Source organism: Anolis sagrei, chromosome 5, assembly GCF_037176765.1.
Source record: "Anolis sagrei isolate rAnoSag1 chromosome 5, rAnoSag1.mat, whole genome shotgun sequence".
NCBI lineage: Eukaryota > Metazoa > Chordata > Lepidosauria > Squamata > Dactyloidae > Anolis > Anolis sagrei.
Genome location: NC_090025.1, coordinates 154,886,282 through 154,906,924, shown reverse-complemented (window position 1 = coordinate 154,906,924; position 20,643 = coordinate 154,886,282). Strand labels below are relative to the sequence as shown.

At 39.6% G+C, this 20,643-nt stretch overlaps 1 protein-coding gene across 3 annotated transcripts in view; it reads left to right on the top strand.

Moving 5' to 3' along the window:
* TMCC3 (transmembrane and coiled-coil domain family 3) overlaps nucleotides 1-20,346 on the top strand; it is a 144,266-nt gene extending 123,920 nt beyond the window's left edge. For all 3 annotated transcript variants that reach the window (XM_060777308.2, XM_060777310.2, XM_060777309.2), the window contains exons 2-4: nucleotides 6,699-7,615; nucleotides 9,974-10,109; nucleotides 12,453-20,346. In XM_060777308.2, the coding sequence (XP_060633291.2) occupies nucleotides 6,699-7,615; nucleotides 9,974-10,109; nucleotides 12,453-12,755 (1,356 nt within the window). In that variant the 3' untranslated portion in view covers nucleotides 12,756-20,346. The remainder of the gene's footprint in view (nucleotides 1-6,698; nucleotides 7,616-9,973; nucleotides 10,110-12,452) is intronic.
* The last annotated feature ends 297 nt before the right edge of the window (nucleotides 20,347-20,643 follow it).

Genomic DNA, 20,643 nt, shown 5'->3' with positions numbered 1-20,643 from the left:
ATGTGCCATCATTTCAGCTTGGAAGGGAACAGAAAAATCATAATAACATTTGTTCAGACTTACGTTTTGAGATATATATATATATTTCAGAAAATATTTATATTGAAATGAATAAATATTATTTAATACTGTAGGCAAACAGACCCACAATCCTTAGACATATGTATATTTTGCTTTGTAACATTTACTGATTAGATTTCATGTAGTCATAACTTCGTTAGTACACAATATTTGTTTCACATTTGCACTGAGTCAGGAGTTTTAATTGCTTTAGGAAATGAGTGGCCACGCAAGGCTTTGCTCCATTCTGTTGGTTGAAAATGTTAGAGTAAAAATCTCAGAGATGATACATATGAGAAAGTTCTAATAATGAAGAGCCGGGATAGATATTTTGACTTTGCATTTCGTAGATTGTTACGCTTGTCTAAGGTTGCCATATTCAAGTCTCTCAAGTCTAGCCAACCACATTTGTATATGACAATTATCGTATGTTTATGATGTGAATTATACCGTAACATTGGAACAAACTGAAGACCTCCATCATCCAAGCCTGCGAAGAAACTATTGGATACCAAGCCAAGAAACATCAAGACTGGTTTGACGAAAATGACATCGAGATCCAACAGCTAATCGACAAGAAAAGGAAAGCCTTCCAAACATGGCAGAGAGACATCAACTGTGCTGCTAAGAAAAAGATCTACGCCAGTGCAAAAGCTGAGGTCCAAAGAAGGACAAGAGAACTCAAGAACATCTGGTGGACAAAGAAGGCTGAAGAAATCCAACACCTGGCAGATACCCATAATGCTCAAGGATTTTTCAAAGCCACAAAGGTCATCTATGGGCCAAGAAACCATGGCATACAGCCTCTACGCTCATCAGACGGAACCAAACTCCTGAAGGACCAAAAGTCAATTGCACTACGTTGGAAAGAACACTACCAAAGCCTCCTAAACCACAGCTCCAGTGTGGCCGAAGAGGTCCTCTCACAAATCCCGCAACAACAAACCAGGGATGAGCTTGCAGCACTGCCTAGTTTGGAAGAAGTCAGCAATGCCATCAGCCAACAAAAGAACAACAAAGCCAGCGGACCGGATGGGATCCCTGCAGAAATCTTTAAAGAGGGAGGACCTGCGCTGACACACCAACTCCACCAGCTCATAGAAAAAGTGTGGGTGACCGAGAAAATCCCAGCAGACTTCAAGGATGCCACCATCATCACCCTCTTCAAAAAAGGGGAAAGAACAGACTGCAGAAACTATCGAGGTATCTCCCTTCTAACCTCTGCTGGAAAAATCCTCGCAAGAATCCTTGCAAACCGCCTTCTGCCCCTCTCAGAAGACACCCTCCCAGAATCCCAGAACGGCTTCCGCCCCTCCAGAGGAACTGTGGACATGATCTTCACTGCAAGACAGCTCCAAGAAAAATGCAGGGAACAAAACCAACCTCTGTACATGGCATTCATCGACCTTGCAAAGGCATTCGACACAGTGAATCGCAGCGCTCTCTGGACCATCCTCCAAAAAATCGGGTGCCCAAGCAAATTTGTGAACATCCTGCGGCTCCTCCACGATGACATGATGGCAACAGTCTTGGACAGCAATGGCTCCCAAAGTGACCCATTTAAGGTGGAATCGGGTGTCAAACAGGGATGTGTTATTGCCCCAACTTTATTCTCCATCTTCATCGCCATGATACTACACCTTGTTGATGGGAAGCTTCCCACCGGAGTGGAAATCATCTATCGGACAGACAGCAAGCTATTTAACCTCAGCAGACTGAAAGCCAAAACCAAGGTCACAACAACATCTGTTATAGAACTCCAGTATGCTGATGACAATGTCGTCTGTGCGCATACAGAAGAAGATCTACAAGCCACTCTCAACACCTTTGCAGAAGCATACACAAAGCTTGGCCTGTCACTGAACATCGAGAAAACCAAAGTGCTGTTCCAGCAGTCACCAGCCGCCCCCTCTCCAATGCCAGAGATACAGTTTAATGGTGTAACATTAGAAAATGTCGACCATTTCCGCTACCTTGGCAGCCACCTCTCCACCAAAGTCAACATCGACGCCGAAATACAACACTGCCTGAGCTCTGCAAGTGCAGCATTTTCCCGAATGAAGCAGAGAGTGTTTGAGGACCGGGACATCCGTAGGGAGACCAAGGTGCTTGTCTATAAAGCTATTGTCCTCCCAACCCTGCTATATGCCTGTGAGACGTGGACTGTCTACAGACGTCACATGCAGCTCCTGGAACGACTCCATCAGCGCTGCCTCCGGAAAATCCTGCAATCTCCTGGGAAGACAAGCGGACAAACGTCAGCGTGCTGGAGGAAGCAAAGACCACCAGCATTGAAGCAATGGTCCTCCAACATCAACTCCGCTGGACAGGCCACGTTGTCCGGATGCCTGACCACCGTCTCCCAAAGCAGTTGCTCTACTCCGAACTCAAGAATGGAAAACGGAATGTTGGTGGACAGGAAAAGAGATTTAAAGATGGGCTCAAAGCCAACCTTAAAAACTCTGGCATAGACACTGAGAACTGGGAGGCCCTGGCCCTTGAGCGCTCCAGCTGGAGGTCAGCTGTGACCAGCAGTGCTGCAGAATTCGAGGAGGCACGAGTGGAGGGTGAAAGAGAGAAACGTGCCAGGAGGAAGGCGCGTCAAGCCAACCCCGACCGGGACCGCCTTCCACCTGGAAACCAATGCCCTCACTGCGGAAGAAGATGCAGAGCAAGAATAGGGCTCCACAGCCACATGCGGACCCACAAGGAAACCCATGATGGAAGACCATCTTACTCGTCCAACGAGGGATCGCCTAAGTAAGTAAGTAAGTATACCGTATTCTGTCCCACTCAAACGCACTAATTTCAGAGTTTTATCAAAACTCACATCACTCACAAAACTCAAACTGGGATTTTTTTGGATTAAAGTGGGACCCCCACAATCACTGGACCAAGGGGCTCATAAGCTCCAAAGAAGTGGAGCAAAATGAATCAAACTTCACTTATTGGCCAAACACAAAAAAGGCAATTGAAAGTTTGTTTCCCACAGTACAATTAGGTGGAATGATAATAATGAAGTAAATAAATTCTAATTATTCTGATATTTAATTCTTTCTAGTGAGAATATTATCAATCTCTGATTAGTCAAGAGTCTAGGAAACATGTAAAGAAAGCAATTTATTCAAAACATCTCACATGTTATCTACTAGATTACAACACATGAAATATGTGGCTTAATGTAAAATAAACCACGAGAAGTTTACGTTTGATCAGTCCACACACTGCCTTGCCAGAGAAAGAGAATATGCCACGTAGATGAACAATGAATAACAAGTAGTTTACACTTCGTACATACATTTTGTATGTACAATGTGATCAGCTGTATCAACTCACATAATATACTTTTATGAGATATTAAAAATGTCTTTCCATGTAGATAAACTCCTTCAGCAGCACAAGAAGTGAGGCCACACTCCAAGCTCTGTCTCTATCTGCCTGCTTCTCTCTCTCTGCTGCTCCAAGCACCTGCATAGTTGAAGCCTGAACAAAAATGTAACAGTATCCAAAAGTCTCAGGCTCAGCCTGCTCCCTGGGCATAGTCCGACCAATCAGCTTAATGCATCTTATTTTACAGTTTACACATACACACACACTGATTCCTTACATGCTCCAACAAAATACACAACAATAGAAAATGCCGTGTATGTATATGTGCTTTCATGTTGCCTGTTGACAAATTGCCCATGGACTTCATAGGGTTTTCTTAGAGCAGAAATACTCAGAGGTGGTTTTGCTAGTTCCTTCCCCTGATTGAACTGCATTATATAGACAGTGTAGATGAGGACTGGAATATAGTCTACAGCTCCTGATATTTGTTGAGGGTCTCCTATCCAGGTACTAACCAATAATAATCTTGCTTAGCTTCTAAGAAAAACTACAGCCGTGATGCCTTCCTTCAGAATGTCTGGAGAACTACTAGTTCTGTGGTGAGGTCTTTGTTATTCTGTGGCTGGTTATAGGGCTACAGCGAGATACCTTTCTAGTCTCCATTGGCCACTAAATAACCATTAAGGGCCAGGCTTTTGCTAGACAAAGCAGAGTCCTGCAAGAGTTTTGGATGTTGTGGCTTGAGGTAGGGAGGTGGTTAATTCCTTATTTCACAGTGATGAAAAAGAGAGGTCATTATGCACACCTCAGCTTCAATCCTGGCTGCACATGTCACTAGAAGAATGCCAGCCATATATTTACAATCTTTGTAACAATTACCATGCACATGGCACAAATCATGCTCATCATGAAAGATTCATACCCAGTCATCTTTCATATTTGAAGATGTTTGAAATACATGCTCATCTGAGCATGTGCTTTTAAAAAATGTACAGTATAACCTCTCCTATTCATAGATTCATTATTCACAGTTTCGCTCACTCATAGTCCAAAGAATATTCCCAACCCAGAAGTATTTGTTGGCCTCTCCAGGTCCTCCAGTGTGATTCTATGATACTTCTGATGCAAATATAGTCAAAATATAGGGTTCGTTATTCTCCATGGTTTCCGGTATCCAAGAGATATTTCCTGCAGATATGGTGATCATAGCTTAATTCATCGTGTAAATTAGCAATTCTCAACCTGGGGTCGGGACTCCTGGGGGGTTATGAGGGGATGTCAAAAGGGTTGCCAAAGACCCAGAAAACGCAGTATTTTCTGTTGGTCATGGGGATTCTGTGTGGGAAGTCTGGCCCAATTCTATAGTCGGTGGAGTTCAGAATGCTGTTTGACTGTAGGTGCAACTACCACTCCCAAATGTCAAGGTCTATAAATCCCAGCAACTACCACTCCCAAATGTCAAGGCCTGTTTTCCCCAATTTTCAAATTTGGGCATATTAAGTATTCATGCCAAATTTGGTCCAGATCTATCATTGTTTGAGTCCACAGTGCTCTTTGGGTGTAGGTGAACTACAACATCAAAACTCAAGGTCAATTCCCACTAATCCCTTCCAGTATTTTCTGTTGGTCATGGGAGTTCTGTGTGCCAAGTTTGGTTTAATTCCATCATTGGTGGAGTTCAGGATTCTCTTTGATTGTAGTTTAACTATAAATCAGCAACTACAACTCCCAAATGACAAAATCAGCCCCTCCCCCCAACCTCACCAGTATTCAATTTTGGGCCTATCGGGTATTTGTGCCAAATTTGGTCCAGTGAATGAAAATGCACCCTGTATATCAGATACTTTTATTATGATTAATAACAGTAGCAAAATTACAGTTATGAATTGGCAATGAAAACAGTGTTATGGTTTGGGGTCACCACAACATGAGGAACAGTGTTAAGGGGTTGCGGTATTAGAAAAGTTGAGAACCACTGGTGTAAATCATGAAATGTGCTATTGCCACAGCAGCTTATTACAAAAAAAACAGGTAGCTATGCTTTGCTTCCAACTTTTGATCCTGATACAATAATGTTTACATAGCACAAACTGGTATACGCACAAACAAGTGTATTACATATTGTATAATACACAAGCAAATGTAATGAATCTAAGGGAATTGCATTTTGCTTAGATTAACTCTTTGATAATTGATTCCTTGGTATTGTGATTAAACATCAATTTAATATTGTTTATCTCCACTTTTGCTTTATGTTATCCTACTTACAGAGTCCAGTGTGCAAAATATCAAACACATTGAAAATTGAACACTGTGTTTTGAACCTTCTCTTTTGCTTGAAGACCATTCTGCATTTTAAAGGCATTTCATCTGGTTGCCCTTATAACTAGGATATTTTTAAAATACTTTCAGCATTTCATAGTACTCCCTTTTCATGGGCAGATTGGACTATTGGATCTCTTATTTTCTTAACAATGTTTCCACTTGGCAACCAGATAGCATTATAGATCAAGCGTAACCAAGAGTGTACAAGTCACCAGTTGGATTACAGAATTACATGTACTGTATTCTTGTCAAATATACCCAGTTTAATGGAGCTTTGAGAAATCTTTGTCATGCTTTGTTGTGATACATTTATTTATTCTTAGATATAGAAAATTACTTCAGCTGTGGGTGTGTGTTAAGTGACAGTTGGCTAGTATTTCTGATGTGGGTGAGGTTGATAGTAACAGATGAGATTTGTTAAAAGTGCCAGTTGAATTATGGAAAGAGATGTCAATTAAATAAACATTGCATGCACTGCTGAATTGACAAGCAGAATTTTATGTTGACTTGAAAACTAGTGCCAGTTGGTCAGTAAAATGGTTACAAATAGTTTATTTGGAAAAATGATGATATAATCAATGTGTGTAGCAAATGTAACTAAATAAAGACTGGGCTTTTTATGTGGATGACATTTTTATGCTGAGTACTTTGTGTAAGTGAATAGCAGCTGTGTGAGGGATATTGCTAAGCTACTTGAATGCCTCATTATTTACTGTTCTGAAGTAAAGTCATGCAGCATTTTGTTTTTGTTACCTATGCATTTATAACAGCATTTCACACAGGTGGATAGGCAGAACACTATGTTCCTGATCTGATTTCTGCAACAAATACATATACTCAATATTTGTCATGTTATTCAGTCACAAAATTATTTCTGCTTAGAAGTCATAGAAAACTATGAAGGCTTTCTATTTCTGCATGGGAGATTTTGCAAAGAAAATTATAGCTCATTCATTTTCAATCTTTCATATATATTTTTGTAGGTGGAAAGACATGACATGAACACTCTCAGCTTGCCTCTTACTATTCGTCGGGGTGGTTCGGACACCAATCTCAACTTTGACGTTCCTGATGGCGTGTTTGAATTTCACAAAGTAAAACTGAGTGCAGACAGTTTGAAGCAAAAAATCCTGAAAGTGACAGAACAGATCAAAATAGAGCAATCGGCCCGAGATGGGAATGTGGCTGAATACTTGAAGTTAGTGAACAGTGCAGATAAACAGCAAGCAGGGCGAATCAAGCAAGTCTTTGAAAAGAAGAACCAAAAGTCTGCCCATTCTATAGCCCAGTTGCAGAAGAAACTAGAACAGTATCACAGAAAGCTAAAGGAAATAGAACAAAATGGTTCTTCTAAAACTACCAAGGATACTTCCAAGGACAGTCTGAAGGACATTCAACACACTTTAAAAGATGCCCACGGAAAGCCTCGTACTGCCGGCCATGGCAACGAGAGCAGCAAAACGGGTGTTCCAGGCGTCTCCTTGACACCACCAGTGTTTGTCTTCAGCAAATCCAGGGAGTTCGCAAACCTGATCCGGAATAAATTTGGTAGTGCTGACAACATTGCTCACCTGAAAAGCAGCCTAGATTACTTCAGGCCTGAAACTACTTCAAGGGCTTATGGTGGCAGTGCCACCATAGTGAACAAGCCAAAGTACACCAGCGATGATGAGTGCTCAAGTGGAACATCTGCCTCTGCAGACAGTAATGGAAACCAATCCTTTGGCCACAGTGCAACAAATACTCTGGACAGCCATGGAAAGCTTTCTATGCTCTTAGAAGAACTGCGGGAGATAAAGGAAACACAATCCCAATTAGCAGAAGACATTGAAAGTTTAAAAGTACAGTTCAAAAGAGACTATGGCTTCATTTCTCAAACGTTACAAGAGGAACGATACAGGTATGCCATTTTTGATTACTTTTTGCACAGATTGGTTAGAATATAGGTTAAACAATTTAATAAGGAAAACATGTTACTGATATGTTTGATCCCCATGCTTCACAGCAATGAACATACAAACATACAGCATTTTTCACCTTTGGTTTTTCCTGGGCTTAGACAATAAAACCTGTGTGGCATCATAAAGGGAAGGGTGTTCAAGAAAGAATTACGAGGAACCTGAGAACATGACCAAAGTGATGTTTATGCTCATAGCATTTTGCTCTAAGCTGATAGTGACTTGGAGCAGGGTAGGATAAGGGGCAGGAGCTGGAACATATCACTTGGCCCTTGTGCCTGAAAGTGCCCCCAGACAATATGAGGAAAGTCAAGCCAGAGTCCAGGCTGCTCCAGAAACTCCATTTTCCTTCTGCCCATTGCCCCAATTATTACTATTATTGTTATTAATTTATGTTTATCCCACTTTTTCCCATGGGTGGGATTCATAGCACTCTCCATCTGCCTCCATCTCACTTTCCTAGCTGCCAGGAACATGGTGGGTGCATCTACTAAGAGGATTCCTGAGCACTGTCTTTCCAGACCATGGGAAATCAGAGAGGAGTATGTGTATGAGGAAATGGGAAAAAACCTCTTTGTTGGACCCTTCCCTTTCATACATAGCTGAAAACTCCTTTCCTGCTTGACTTAAAGCAGTGGTTCTCAACCTGTGGAGAGAGTAAAAGGAACTTCACATGGACCCCATACCTCAGATGATGCTATAAGGACAACACTATAGAAACAACCCTTTGCTTCTCCTACATCAATGGTTCTCAACCTGTGGGTCTCCATGTGTTTTGTGACCTACAAATCCCAGAAATCCCAGCCAGTTTACCATTGTTAGGATTTCTGGGAGTTGAAGGCCAGAACATCTGGAGACCCACAGGTTGAGAACCACTGGCTTAAAATGACTTATCTTGGTCCAGGGACATTGTATACATTTGCTGTTTCAAACAGAAGCTACTTCCAATACCTTTTCAATGAGGTTTGAATTTGTTCTTAGTCACTTTGATTATGGGGAAGTAAGAACCTCTGAGGGAAGGAAAGAAGAGGAGACTGCTTGGATGTTCCAAAAGGGTTTTGTTCTTGTGACTTGGTCTCCATTGAAACACTTCATCATGCTCTATTTGTTTGCCCCGAATATAATAATATACAGGTGAAATACAGGAATTCCATTTTTTTCACAGTGTTCTCAATGACAAGGGTGCTATAAAATTCCATATCTCCTGAACAACCTTGATGCATTGTTTTGTGAGACTGTTGCAAATTTTATCCTTGAGATTAGTAACGTTTAAGTATGTTTCTTTTTATCTGTCTCTTGTTGTAATATCTGTGTTGTGATTTTGTTGTTATAGGCCAATAAAGGCTGTGTGTGTGAAATATCTACACTTAGCGGGTATACATTTTTCTATAAGTTGCACTCACATAAACCAAAAAAAGTTTCCAGTTTTATCATAAAGCAGATTCCAAAGAACAGTATCCTTTCCTCTAGCATTCATGTTTGATTTTTGCCAGTAGTCCATTCCCTGTTGCATAAAGGCACACTCCACAGGACTGAGATATTTTCTGGAGCGAAATTGTACCATAATGGAATATTGCAGGGGGCAGGAAAGGTGAAAAAACATCCGATTGTATTGATGTTGGATACAAAAGAACATCGCTGATGTACCCTGCTTTTAGTAAAGCAATATCAAACAATCAAACAGAATGGTGCTGTGACTCATCTCCCATCTCTTGCTTGTCTGGAGTAATTTGACAACAGAGGAACAAATAGTATGATTTTGGCTTTCAGACATAGGAGCTCATTGTTTGTATGGTAATGTCTGTTGCATTGACTCTGGACAGAGAGATGTCTAATAGCCAAATTATAAGGAGTTCTCTACCCCTCCTCCCTTTTCTTTTTTCAGTGTCTCCATCAAATTGTGACATGTACAAGTACCATTGTAAACTGCTTTTCCATTCCCTATTTTTACTGTTCAGACTTTTGTGCAAGGGAGATTGGTCATGGTTTTTTTTTTACCATGAGACAACACACATGTTATTAGCTTAATATATAAGAGGGGCGAGTGTTATCAGTATCTCAATATGTTTGCACAGCTGTACACAAGAATAGAACTAGAAAAATATTAATGTAAAACAGAATTAGTTCCACAAATTCTACAACATACAGCGTGCATGCAAGTTTCCAGTTCAGAATTTCAATCTAGGGAAAGTCTAATCATTATAATAAAGAAAGGTGACGACAAGCTATGAATGAAAATGTCTACACTTTTAATGAGATTTCCTATGAAAGATTAAGATACCTTTCTGTTGTTATCAAAGGTATGAGCGATTAGAAGACCAGCTGAATGATTTAACAGACCTTCATCAGCACGAGACAGCCAACTTGAAACAAGAATTAGCGAGTATCGAAGAAAAAGTTGCGTATCAAGCCTATGAACGCTCACGAGATGTTCAGGTATTAACTTTAACAATCAAATAGTTGATTGTTTGTGTTTTCAACATATATTATTTCCTGAGGATACATATCAAGTGGCTCAATTAATTGAATTATAATTTAAGAAAGATTTTGTGTCTTTCAAGATGCATGGGCCTCATGCTTCCTCTTGTAATTTCTTCAGTATATTTTAAACAGAACTTTTCCTCTTTAGAAATAACTGGCATATTCATCTTTTACAGGAATCTTGTGACACATTAAAGAGTAACACATTTTCGCCAGATTTTTGTTAGAGACATAAGTTTCCTTCTTTTTCGTATCAGGAGCGACTGCAAGTCGCTTCTGGTGTGAAAGAATTGGCTACCTGCAAGGAAATTGCCCAGGGGACACCTGGATGTTTTGATGCTTTACCATCCCTGTGGGACACTTCTCTCGTGTCCCTGCATGGGGAACTGGGGCTGACAGAGGGAGCTCATCCATGCTCTCCCTGGATTCAGACCTCTGACCTGTCAGTCTTCAGTCCTGCCGGCACAAGGGTTTAACCCATTGAGTGACCAGGGGCTCCAGTTTCCCTTATGTATGTGGATCTTCATTTTTTTCCTGATGTTCCCTTCATTCTTCCACAGAACTTAAAGCCCCCATTGACCTATTGAAAAGCCTCTGAAGCTGCCCCACAAGGCCTTTCTATGCTTCATAGTGGATTTGATATTAGTGCTGAAATCCACTGGGTCCTTTAGGAATCTCAGTACAGCTATGACAAGATTGCACTGGCTAATGGGAAGTAGCCAGAAGCTTCTCTGAGCATGAATGCTCAGTATGGAATGGCCATGTGGGGAACTTTTAGCATCTTATTAATACATTAATAAGATGTATTAGTCCCACATACAGATATTTACACTATGTTGAGGAGGATTTAGGATTGAGAAGTTATAATTTCCATGAATCCATATCATCTGATGGATGTGTTGTCCTAAATGACAGGCATTGCCCTTAGTTCAATTGCTAGTCCCAGCTAGAGTCCATATATTGAATTATATGTCAGTAAATAAAAAGTGATTTACATGTGAATTCCATTGGTTCAATAGATATATTCTTATTGGAATTGACAACAAGATTTGGGCCATAGGCAATGGTCCACAAAGGAGAAATATATTTATTTTAGTGGCCCTATATCTTACAATATATATTTTTTTCATAGCCCCTATAACTGGAGCACTTAAAAAATACAACTTAGTTTTACGTGTAATATCAGCTGTTCTGTGCAAGAATATAAGTGTTATCATCTAATAATTAAACTCAATTGATCATTCCTCCCAGTGTAAACCTAACACTGAACAATTGGTGCAATTACTCTGTTCTAAGTAAGGATCAGCAATTTGATTTAAGCAATTACTGCTTTTTATTGGGTATCATTGAATTAATCTTTGTACCTGTACTTTATTTCCCTCTGACCTCACCATTAAGATAACTCTTCATATAATTGAGGAAGTGGACCCTAGTCTACAAAAAAAAACACAACTATGTTGTAATACATATGTTAAAATCCCTGAAACTTCTTTATTATTTCAAAGACATTGTGTCCACACGCCTGTTTTGTACATCTCACCTCCACAAATTACCTATGATGGGCCTATAGAGTTGCAAATGCACTGCCCCTGCAACATCACAATAACTTCCAAGTTATTCTGCTAACACCTCCCAACAGAGGATCCCCCAGGCAGCAACGAGCCAGGCTTTGAAGCTGCAGGGCTATTCAATGCTAATCAAGGTGGCCAATTGCAACATTTGCACTTGCCTTAAGCAGACAAGAGATTTTTTCTCCAACCCTGGACAGTATTCCACAGATATATAAACCTCACTTGTCTAGTTTCCAACAGACCTCACAACCTCTGAGGATGTCTGTCATAGATGTGGGGGAAACATCAGGAGAGAATGCCTCTGGAACATGGCCATACAGCCCGGAAAACTCACAGCAACTCAGTGATTCTGGTCATGAAAGCCTTCAACAACACATTAGCTCCAAGTTCTCTGTAGGAAATATTATATTATGGGGTTTTTGTGGGAATGAACAAGATAAAGATTTCAAAGCACACCCAAGTGCTGTATAAATCATTCTTCACTTAGCTTTTAATCATCTGTCTGTCAGAAAGAGTACATTTTTCATATTTTAAAGGAATTGGGGCATGATGTACATCTACTGTATTTGCAACACTGGCTATCATTGTTAACCAACTGTAAATTGGTTTTTGAAGTTGATTTATGCCTTTTATGAGAGTGACCCTCATAAATTAGAACAGGGATGAATGAAATGGAAGATCTGTTTTCATCCTTTGTCTCTCCCTTTTTCATGTTTTCTGTCCATAGGAAGCACTTGAATCTTGCCAGACGCGGGTTTCTAAGCTGGAGCTCCATCAGCAGGAACAGCAAGCCCTGCAGTCAGAGACTGTGAATGCCAAAGTCCTGCTGGGGAAATGCATCAATGTCGTCTTGGCTTTCATGACCGTCATCCTGGTGTGCGTCTCCACCATAGCAAAATTTATCTCTCCTATGATGAGGAGCCGTTTTCACATCATGGGCACTTTTTTTGCTGTAACTCTTCTTGCGATTTTATGCAAGAACTGGGATCATATTGTCTGTGCCATTGAAAAGATGATCATACCAAGATGAATCTGCAACTCCAGAACATTCGTTTTGAAAGACGAAGAAATACTTCTGAACACACTACCAAATCTTCAATTTTGCATTTTCACTTCACAGAACTAAATTAAGATTATTTTTTGGTATAGATATGATCATTCCTGTCAATTCCTATTATATGGAATGAAGTGAAACTGTCATGAACTCGAGCTGTCAATCTTTTTTGCCTTAATCCAGTGAACTTTCCTACACTAAGGATCTCCAATTGGTCAAGTATTGAATACATAATACTAACTAGACTTGGGTTTAGGAGAGGTATCACAGAAATCAATGACTAACAATGATCCTAGCTGAGACACTAAGTTTCAATAAAGGATTATATCATCCGACCTTTAAAAAATAACTAGTCTTTCCTTATGAACCATATGCAAACAATAAGCTGCGATGTGCCCATTTTAGGCAATGCAAACTGCATTTCCTGTGTTTCCTAATGACCAACATTCTTAAGTTAGAAACTGTGAATAACTCTACTGGAATCGGCCCAAGAATTGGCCCAAGAGCCAATAGTATACTTAACCCTTTCTAGATTTTCCCCCCTTCCGAATTAGTGAATGGATTCAAATCTGATTTTGTCAAAATCAGATTTGTTACATTATTACTTTAATAAACACACACACACACATATAACTGGCACACCTGTTGAATAAATTAGTATCTGTCTAGCATATAGTTTTCCCTAAAGATACACACATAGGAATTCCCCCTTTTTTCCCCAGAGGCAAAAACACATAGGAAAAGCTCTTCATGTTCCTTGAAGAACTATAGATATATTAATTGGCAGGATAATGTTCTAAAACAGGCACTGGCAAACTTGGGCCCTCCAGGTGTTTTGGACTTCAGCTCCCACCATTTCTAACAGCTGGTAGGCTGTTAGGAATGGTGGGAGTTGAAGTCCAAAACACCTGGAGGGCCCAAGTTTGTCAATGCCTGACCTAAAAGCACTATGAGCCAATAGCACACTAGGAAGAACAAACTGAATTGAACAGAATACATTTTTTTGTCTTCTGTTCTTATTTTTTCATGTTCATTCTGAACTCTCAACTTTGAGAGTTCAACATTTTTGTCCTTTGCTTGAATTCCTTTTATTCGGTATATTCACTTCATCTTCTCTTGATCTTTCCCATCTGTCCACCTCTGTGAGACTGTCTAGTGCTGCTCTCTTGCCAAGGTCTAGCTGTAGCAGGACAGTATTCTAAAATTAGTGTGTTTCAGCACACAGTAACACCGCGATCACTGTGAAGTTTACACAGAAATAAAACTTCATGTAAGGAAAGAAAATCCTTGTATGAAGTAGTTGAATAAATTCAGTAAGGAATTTAAAAACTGGGAAACACAGTAGGTGTTTAAGGGTTTGTTTATAAAAGGTGAAAGGAATCTACTTATTTATTTTTCAATACTCGTTGCATAAATATATCATAGCACCTTTCCTTATATATTAACTGGCTTAAATTAATGAATCAATGTATTGTTGCACATTTGCTGTTTATTACAGTGGGATGTATATTGGAGAAATTCTGGTGAGTTGCACTTGTAGGGCACTTTCAGTTCAGGCTCCTCCTTGTTGTCTATGAATGCAACATGCAGAAGACTATGAGTGTTTCTCAACCTGTGGGTCCCCAGATGTTTTGGCCTTCAACTCCCAGAAATCTTAACAGCTGGTAAACTGGCGGGGATTTCTGGAAGTTGTAGGCCAAAACACCTGGGGACCCACAAGTTGAGAACCACTTGAGTATACTATTACTGACTCACTATAGGAAAAACCTATATACCTTGCAAGGAATAGAGTAAAATTTGGTTAGTTGTCTGAGGATACTTCAGGTGGAAGGTGTCTGGTAACACCAGTCAAAAGACATGGTAAATCTATTCCCAGGATTTGGGTGGAAGAGAAATACCTTATTTTGATGACAATTCTCACAATAACCAAAAAAGTAATTTTTTCCAGGCTCTGGTTCTTCCTTACGTTTTTTTCCAGGTAAGAAAAACAATAACCACTTCATCACACTAGAGAATTAATACACTTTAAACCCAGTTTCTGCTTCCAGCAGAATTCTGGGTTTTGTAGTTTAGTGAGATTGTTAAAGGCTCCTCCCTAAACTACAAACCCCAGAATTCTGCAGGAGGGAGAAACCGGATTTAAAGTGGATTCATTCTCTAGTGTGGTGAGGTCTTAAGAGTGACTTTGGCACAACATGGCAGGGTTATACAATAGATAATGGCAGTATACAACAACCACTTCTAGAAGTCTGTACTTGAAGCAGGGTGGCTGTAGGATAAAGCCATGGCTAGAATCATTTTGACTAGTAGGAAAGTATCAGAGTCTTGTAAGGCTGATGTTCTGATGCAAGCTTAGCACAAGGCTGTGCAATCCTCCTGAGGAAAGCTTGGAATTGGAAAGCCCCTTGAGGCCTGACCTAATTTCAGGAGTTGCCATTTATATATAATAGGAACATTGTTGGTGATGTAAATAGTGGTAAAGTGTTGCACTTTAAAATGGATTGAAACAGTATGTGCAATTTTGAAAGAGCAGAGTTAGTCTTGTTTGTTGAAAAATAAATAAAACTGGACTATATTAAGCATTCTCAGCTATTTCAGTAATCCAGTGAAGAAAGTGGAGCCAACTGGCATATGTTTTACAACCTTCTAAAGTTAGCTGTTCATTTAACTTGGCCGAACTTTTCCAGATAGGTTGCACCAATCTATCATTCCCTTAATTGTCTTAATTGATTGAATATTTGCACCAGTGTGTTTCTGATTCTACATTTAAGTCTTCTAAAGTTATCAAGTTTATTTCTTGTTTCCTTTGTATAAGTCCTCTTAAGAATTTAAATACATTATTTCAACAATAAATTGTTCTCAAAGCGATGAATTGTTTTCAGAGTGCCACTGCTTGAGCATTAATGCATCACTGCAAGGGAATGTGAATAGTTGTTTGAGAACTGTTGTGTTTGAGAAACTCCTGTCTCCAGTTTGTGCTCAGTTCTGAACTCAGACATCCTTTCCTTTCAGAGGATTTCCCTTGTTTTGGTTCCAAGGCCTTGTGACGCAGTCTTGGGACATCTTGCTTTTCCTTTGATTAAGCAGTGTTTCCCCATTTTTATTTACGCGAATGCTCTTAACACTCACGATAGGGATGTTCCAGACACTCAGCCAGCAACTATGCTCCAGATTCAGAAGTCTTTCCCTCTGTTTGCATAAGCCACTTTGCTCTTTTACAAACTACTTTTCTGTCACTGAAGATTCTGTCATAAAATATGTAATTTGGATTCTAACCTAACTTTTTTAAAGGGAAGAAATTCTATCACATACAGTACTAATATATTTTCTTAATGTATCATGCAAGTATTAAAGGTAGTTGCTTTTTAAATCTCTTCTATTTCACATGAATTCAGGTTGGCCTTCTCAAAACAAAGTATTTTGGGGGAGGCAGAAGGAAAGTTGCAGAAAATGTGGAATCTACTTTTTGTGGTTTTGGAAGGGATACCCCCCCCCCCCCACACACACATTTATATTGTTGTCTATTTCTGACTAATGCTGTGATTCAGTCCTTTGCATGCTCTTATTATACCACCATTTATTTTAGTGGGGCTTAGCAGTGGTTCCCAACCTGTGGATCCCCAGATGTTTTGGCCTTCCAACTCCCAGAAATCCTAAAAGCTGATAAACTGGCTGGGAGTTCTGGGGGTTATAGGCCATAACTGTTAGGCCCAGCTTCTGCCAACCTAGCAGTTCGAAAACATGCAATTGGGAGTAGATCAATAGGTACCGCTCTGGCGAGAAGGTAACAGTGCTCCTTGCAGTCATGCTGACCACCTGACCTTGGAAGTGTCTATGGACAACGCCGGCTCTTTGGCTTAGAAATGGAGATGAGCACCAACCCCCAGGGTCAGACACGACTGGACTTAATGTCATGGAAAAACCTTTACCTTTACCTATAGGCCAAAACACCTGACCCACAGGTTGAGAATCATTGGCTTAGGCTGTGATCTTGCACAGGAATTTGAAAAATCAATAGATTGTGTGACAGTGCTTGAAGTTGCACAACACATGCTCTCCAGTGGGGATTTTCCTAGACACATGGACATAGAAATAATTGCAAATGCTATCCCTGGAGATGAAAAATGTTATGTCAGAACTGTATGTTTTCCTCAAACTTTAGATTAGCCTGCTTCAGCCTAGTGTACTCCAGATGTGCTGGAGGGATTCCCAGAAAGTATATGCTCCCATTCCCCCTCTTGTGGGAGTATAAATGCATACCACCTGTCTGATTATTTCTGCCAGCTGTAGCATTAATATGCCTACAGAATATCAAATTAGTTATTTTATAACTGGGGAGGAGTCATGTGGCACTCCAGAGGTTTTTAGATTACATATCCCAGCAGCCCTGGACAGTACAGCCAATGGTGAGGAGTGAGTGTGAGGAACTGCAGTCAAACAACATCATGAAGGCTGAAAGATTTCTGCTCTTGCTTTAGATTAACACATATCTTCAATTTTGCTTTTCAATCCTATCTTGGTTCTGTATCAAATAGCTGACTAAAATCTGCCAACCATGTCAGCATCTGCCAAATGAGAGAGCAGAAATCATTTCCCAAGAAATGTATTATTTTTTTGTTTTTGTTTTCAGTCTTGGACTCGGGAGAAATTAACTGTCCATATCTCTCCAGTGTAATTTGGTGTACTGCCAATATTTCTGTATCAGCTGGGATGTGCTGCCATTTTATGCAAGTGAATGATTAGCACTATTAGATAATCAAGCAGCAAAAGTCAGCAATGTTGAACAGAGACAGCATGCTAAAAGCATTCTAGTCCACAAACAACACAGATCATGTCATCATAAATAAGCAGTATGCATGACAAAAGATGTTGGGATCCAGCATGGTTTGAGCATTGAACTACACAGAATTTGAATTCCCACGAATAGGCCATGGGAATTCAATGAATAACCTCTCAGCTTCAGAGAAAGGCAAAGGCAAATCATTTCTAAACAAATTGTGGCATGAAGATCCAGTGAAAGGTTTCCCTTAGGGTGGCCATAAGTCAGAAACCATTGAAAGACGCACAACAGTGAACAAACAATAAGGGTTTTACTAACATGTGTATGCTCAATATCACAGCACTTAATGGGATTGCTTAGGCTTGTTCCAAAAACGTTAGTTCAGGATGTGTCAGCACTGTTCACAGAAACCTTGGCATTGGCTGCAAAACAATTAATAGCTGCATGTCAAGCATCCATTTATTGCAATAGTCATGAGTGAACTTTGAGGGTGACAATTGGAAGCCAATACTTTCCCAAGGTAGGGCAAGGAATCTTGGCAGCAACAAGGAAAGATTCATAAAGCAATGGTTTCATAGTGGGAGAAATACAGCCATAGCTAGGTTTTCAGCTTTGTAACAGAAAATGTGAAATGAAATTTCTTAGAATATTCACACTCAAGTGCAGTCATGAGTAGGAGCTTTGGGCAGTTGAAGCTAATACAGGCCTTCAGAATTAAAGCAGTTTCACAATACATTAACTGCCATGGTTTAATGCAATGGGGTTCTGGGATTTGTAATTTTGTGAAGTATTTACTTTTCTCTATCAGATAGCAATCTACAGATCCCAGGATTGCATAGGACAGAGCCAGAATGGTTAAAGTGGTGTCAATCAGCTATCATTCCCTGACTCTTGGAATATTCACACTCAAGTGCAGGTCATGAGTAGAAGCTTTGGGCCGTTGGAGTCAATACAGGCCTTCAGAATTAAGAACCATGTCAGCCTGAAGAGAAAGAGCAGGAAACCTTAGGCCCTGGTACCTTTGAATGAACTAATACCTTTGGCAACATATTAAATATTAACGACTAATATTGCTGGAAAAATGTGATGCTCAGTTTCAAAACTGTACTGTGAAACTGATGATTCTCCTTAAACCAAAGCAATAGGATATAAACCAGTTTTATTTCAATTGACTTAAGTAGAAAAGAACAGCCTGAAAATGAAGCACTTTGATTTATACCAAATCCTCAGTACGGTAGTTTTTAAGGAAATTCTAATGATGTGGCTAGCATGTGGTTTTTTCGCCACTGTGGCTTATGCTGGTTTGTGAATTTAGTTTTCAAAAAACGAAAAAGAAACATCTCGTAATTAGTCAAGTAGAAAAGATCGTAACACTATCAAATAATGCCATATTACTGACTACTACGGGTTCTAGTTCATTTTAACCAAAGCATGGAGAAGTTACTTTGAGTACAATAGCACCCTTAACCACCATTAGCATGACAAGAAATAAAAAATATGCTCTGATTTAGTATCACCAGTTATACAATTCATAGTTGCTTAAAAGCAAAAGCAAGTTTCTCCATGTACTGCAGCCAATTCTGAGGAACCAAAGTAAAAGATCTCCATTCTCTCCCCAAATTCAGACTGCGCTCCTTTAAAATATTAGCACTTTTCCCCCCACTTTTAGATGGCTTTTGCGTTCACTTTGTGATGTCCTGTTATATTTAGAATGCTTGTTTTCACAAATGTTGCATGTGTTTGCAGCCATATACTCTTTGTATGTGTATGTGTACAGAAGTACGTGTGAAGTTGCTTTCACTCATAAGGTTTGAGGAGAAATAGCTCAAGACTTGACATTGCTACACAATTATTCCCCAACAGAATTGCTCGATGAACAATAGCTGGTTGATTGGCTTCTTAGTTTCATTACTTCATTGTTGGTTTTGGCCTTATATGGTGTCTTAGTCATGGAACTGAGTGGTGCTTGTTCTTTATCAGAGTCTCAATTACAGTTGTTATTGCACTTCAGTACTAAACATGTTTATACACAAGTTTGACACATCAGACAGCCACAATTTAAATTTTACGTACAAGTCACTTCATTTTATGACTGTGGTGTTTAATTCCTTCTTAAAAAAAGAATCTTCACAGAAAGCATATTGAACCATTATGTCTACCGCATTTTAATTGAAATTTGACTGTAGATGGGGATGTGCAAAGTAGAAGCAAGCAGATAGCATGTTTACATATATCTTAATTCTGCATTAAAACAAGATTATTTATTTCAGGAATAATGTGGCAGAATTTCTGAAATCCTCTTGAAACCTTTCATGACATAGCAATTACTGTACAAATCCAGATTTTATGATATTCAAATCACTGTACAAATGCAGATCTTGATTTAATTGTAGCATATGACTTTTGAAGACACTGTACATACTGTTAGCATGATGACTGATTCAACTGTCTTGCAAAATGTTAATTTATTGCATATATTTGGTGAATTAAGTTGTACTCTGGCTGTCCTTCCTTCCCTCTTCCTCCCCCCCCCCTTTTTTTTTTTAGAAAGCAATGGCTCTCAGGCACTGTGGGAAAATCTGTTTAAAAGTCTACTGAACAGTCCATTTGCACTGAATGGAAAACTTGTCTCTCTGTATGTAACATAAATTGTAATCAAACCACTTTCATTTTGTGTTTTTGAAAATATAAATGTATGAGCATATTTTACTGTACTCTGTACATTTCATACATTCATGACTGTCCCAAGCAGCCACAGATTTTTTTAAAATAAATTTTACAAATTGGTATTATGTTGAGTTTTTAAAAGTCCCTCCTGAACAGACTGATTCACAATAATGGATGAGCAGAGAGTATTTTCCCCTTGCTTTATATTTTCATATTAGAGCAATGGTTCCCAACCTGTGGTCTGTGGACCACCAGTGGTCTGCAAGAACTAAGATATGGTTCACAGCTTTACCGTTACTACACCATTACAGCAAGAGGGACTGGTCTTGCGAAACCTTCTTATAGTACCGAGGCTTATTAAACATGGTTTTCTGTGAGCAAAGAGATGGTGACTCCTGGATGGCCTATGTTCTGTAT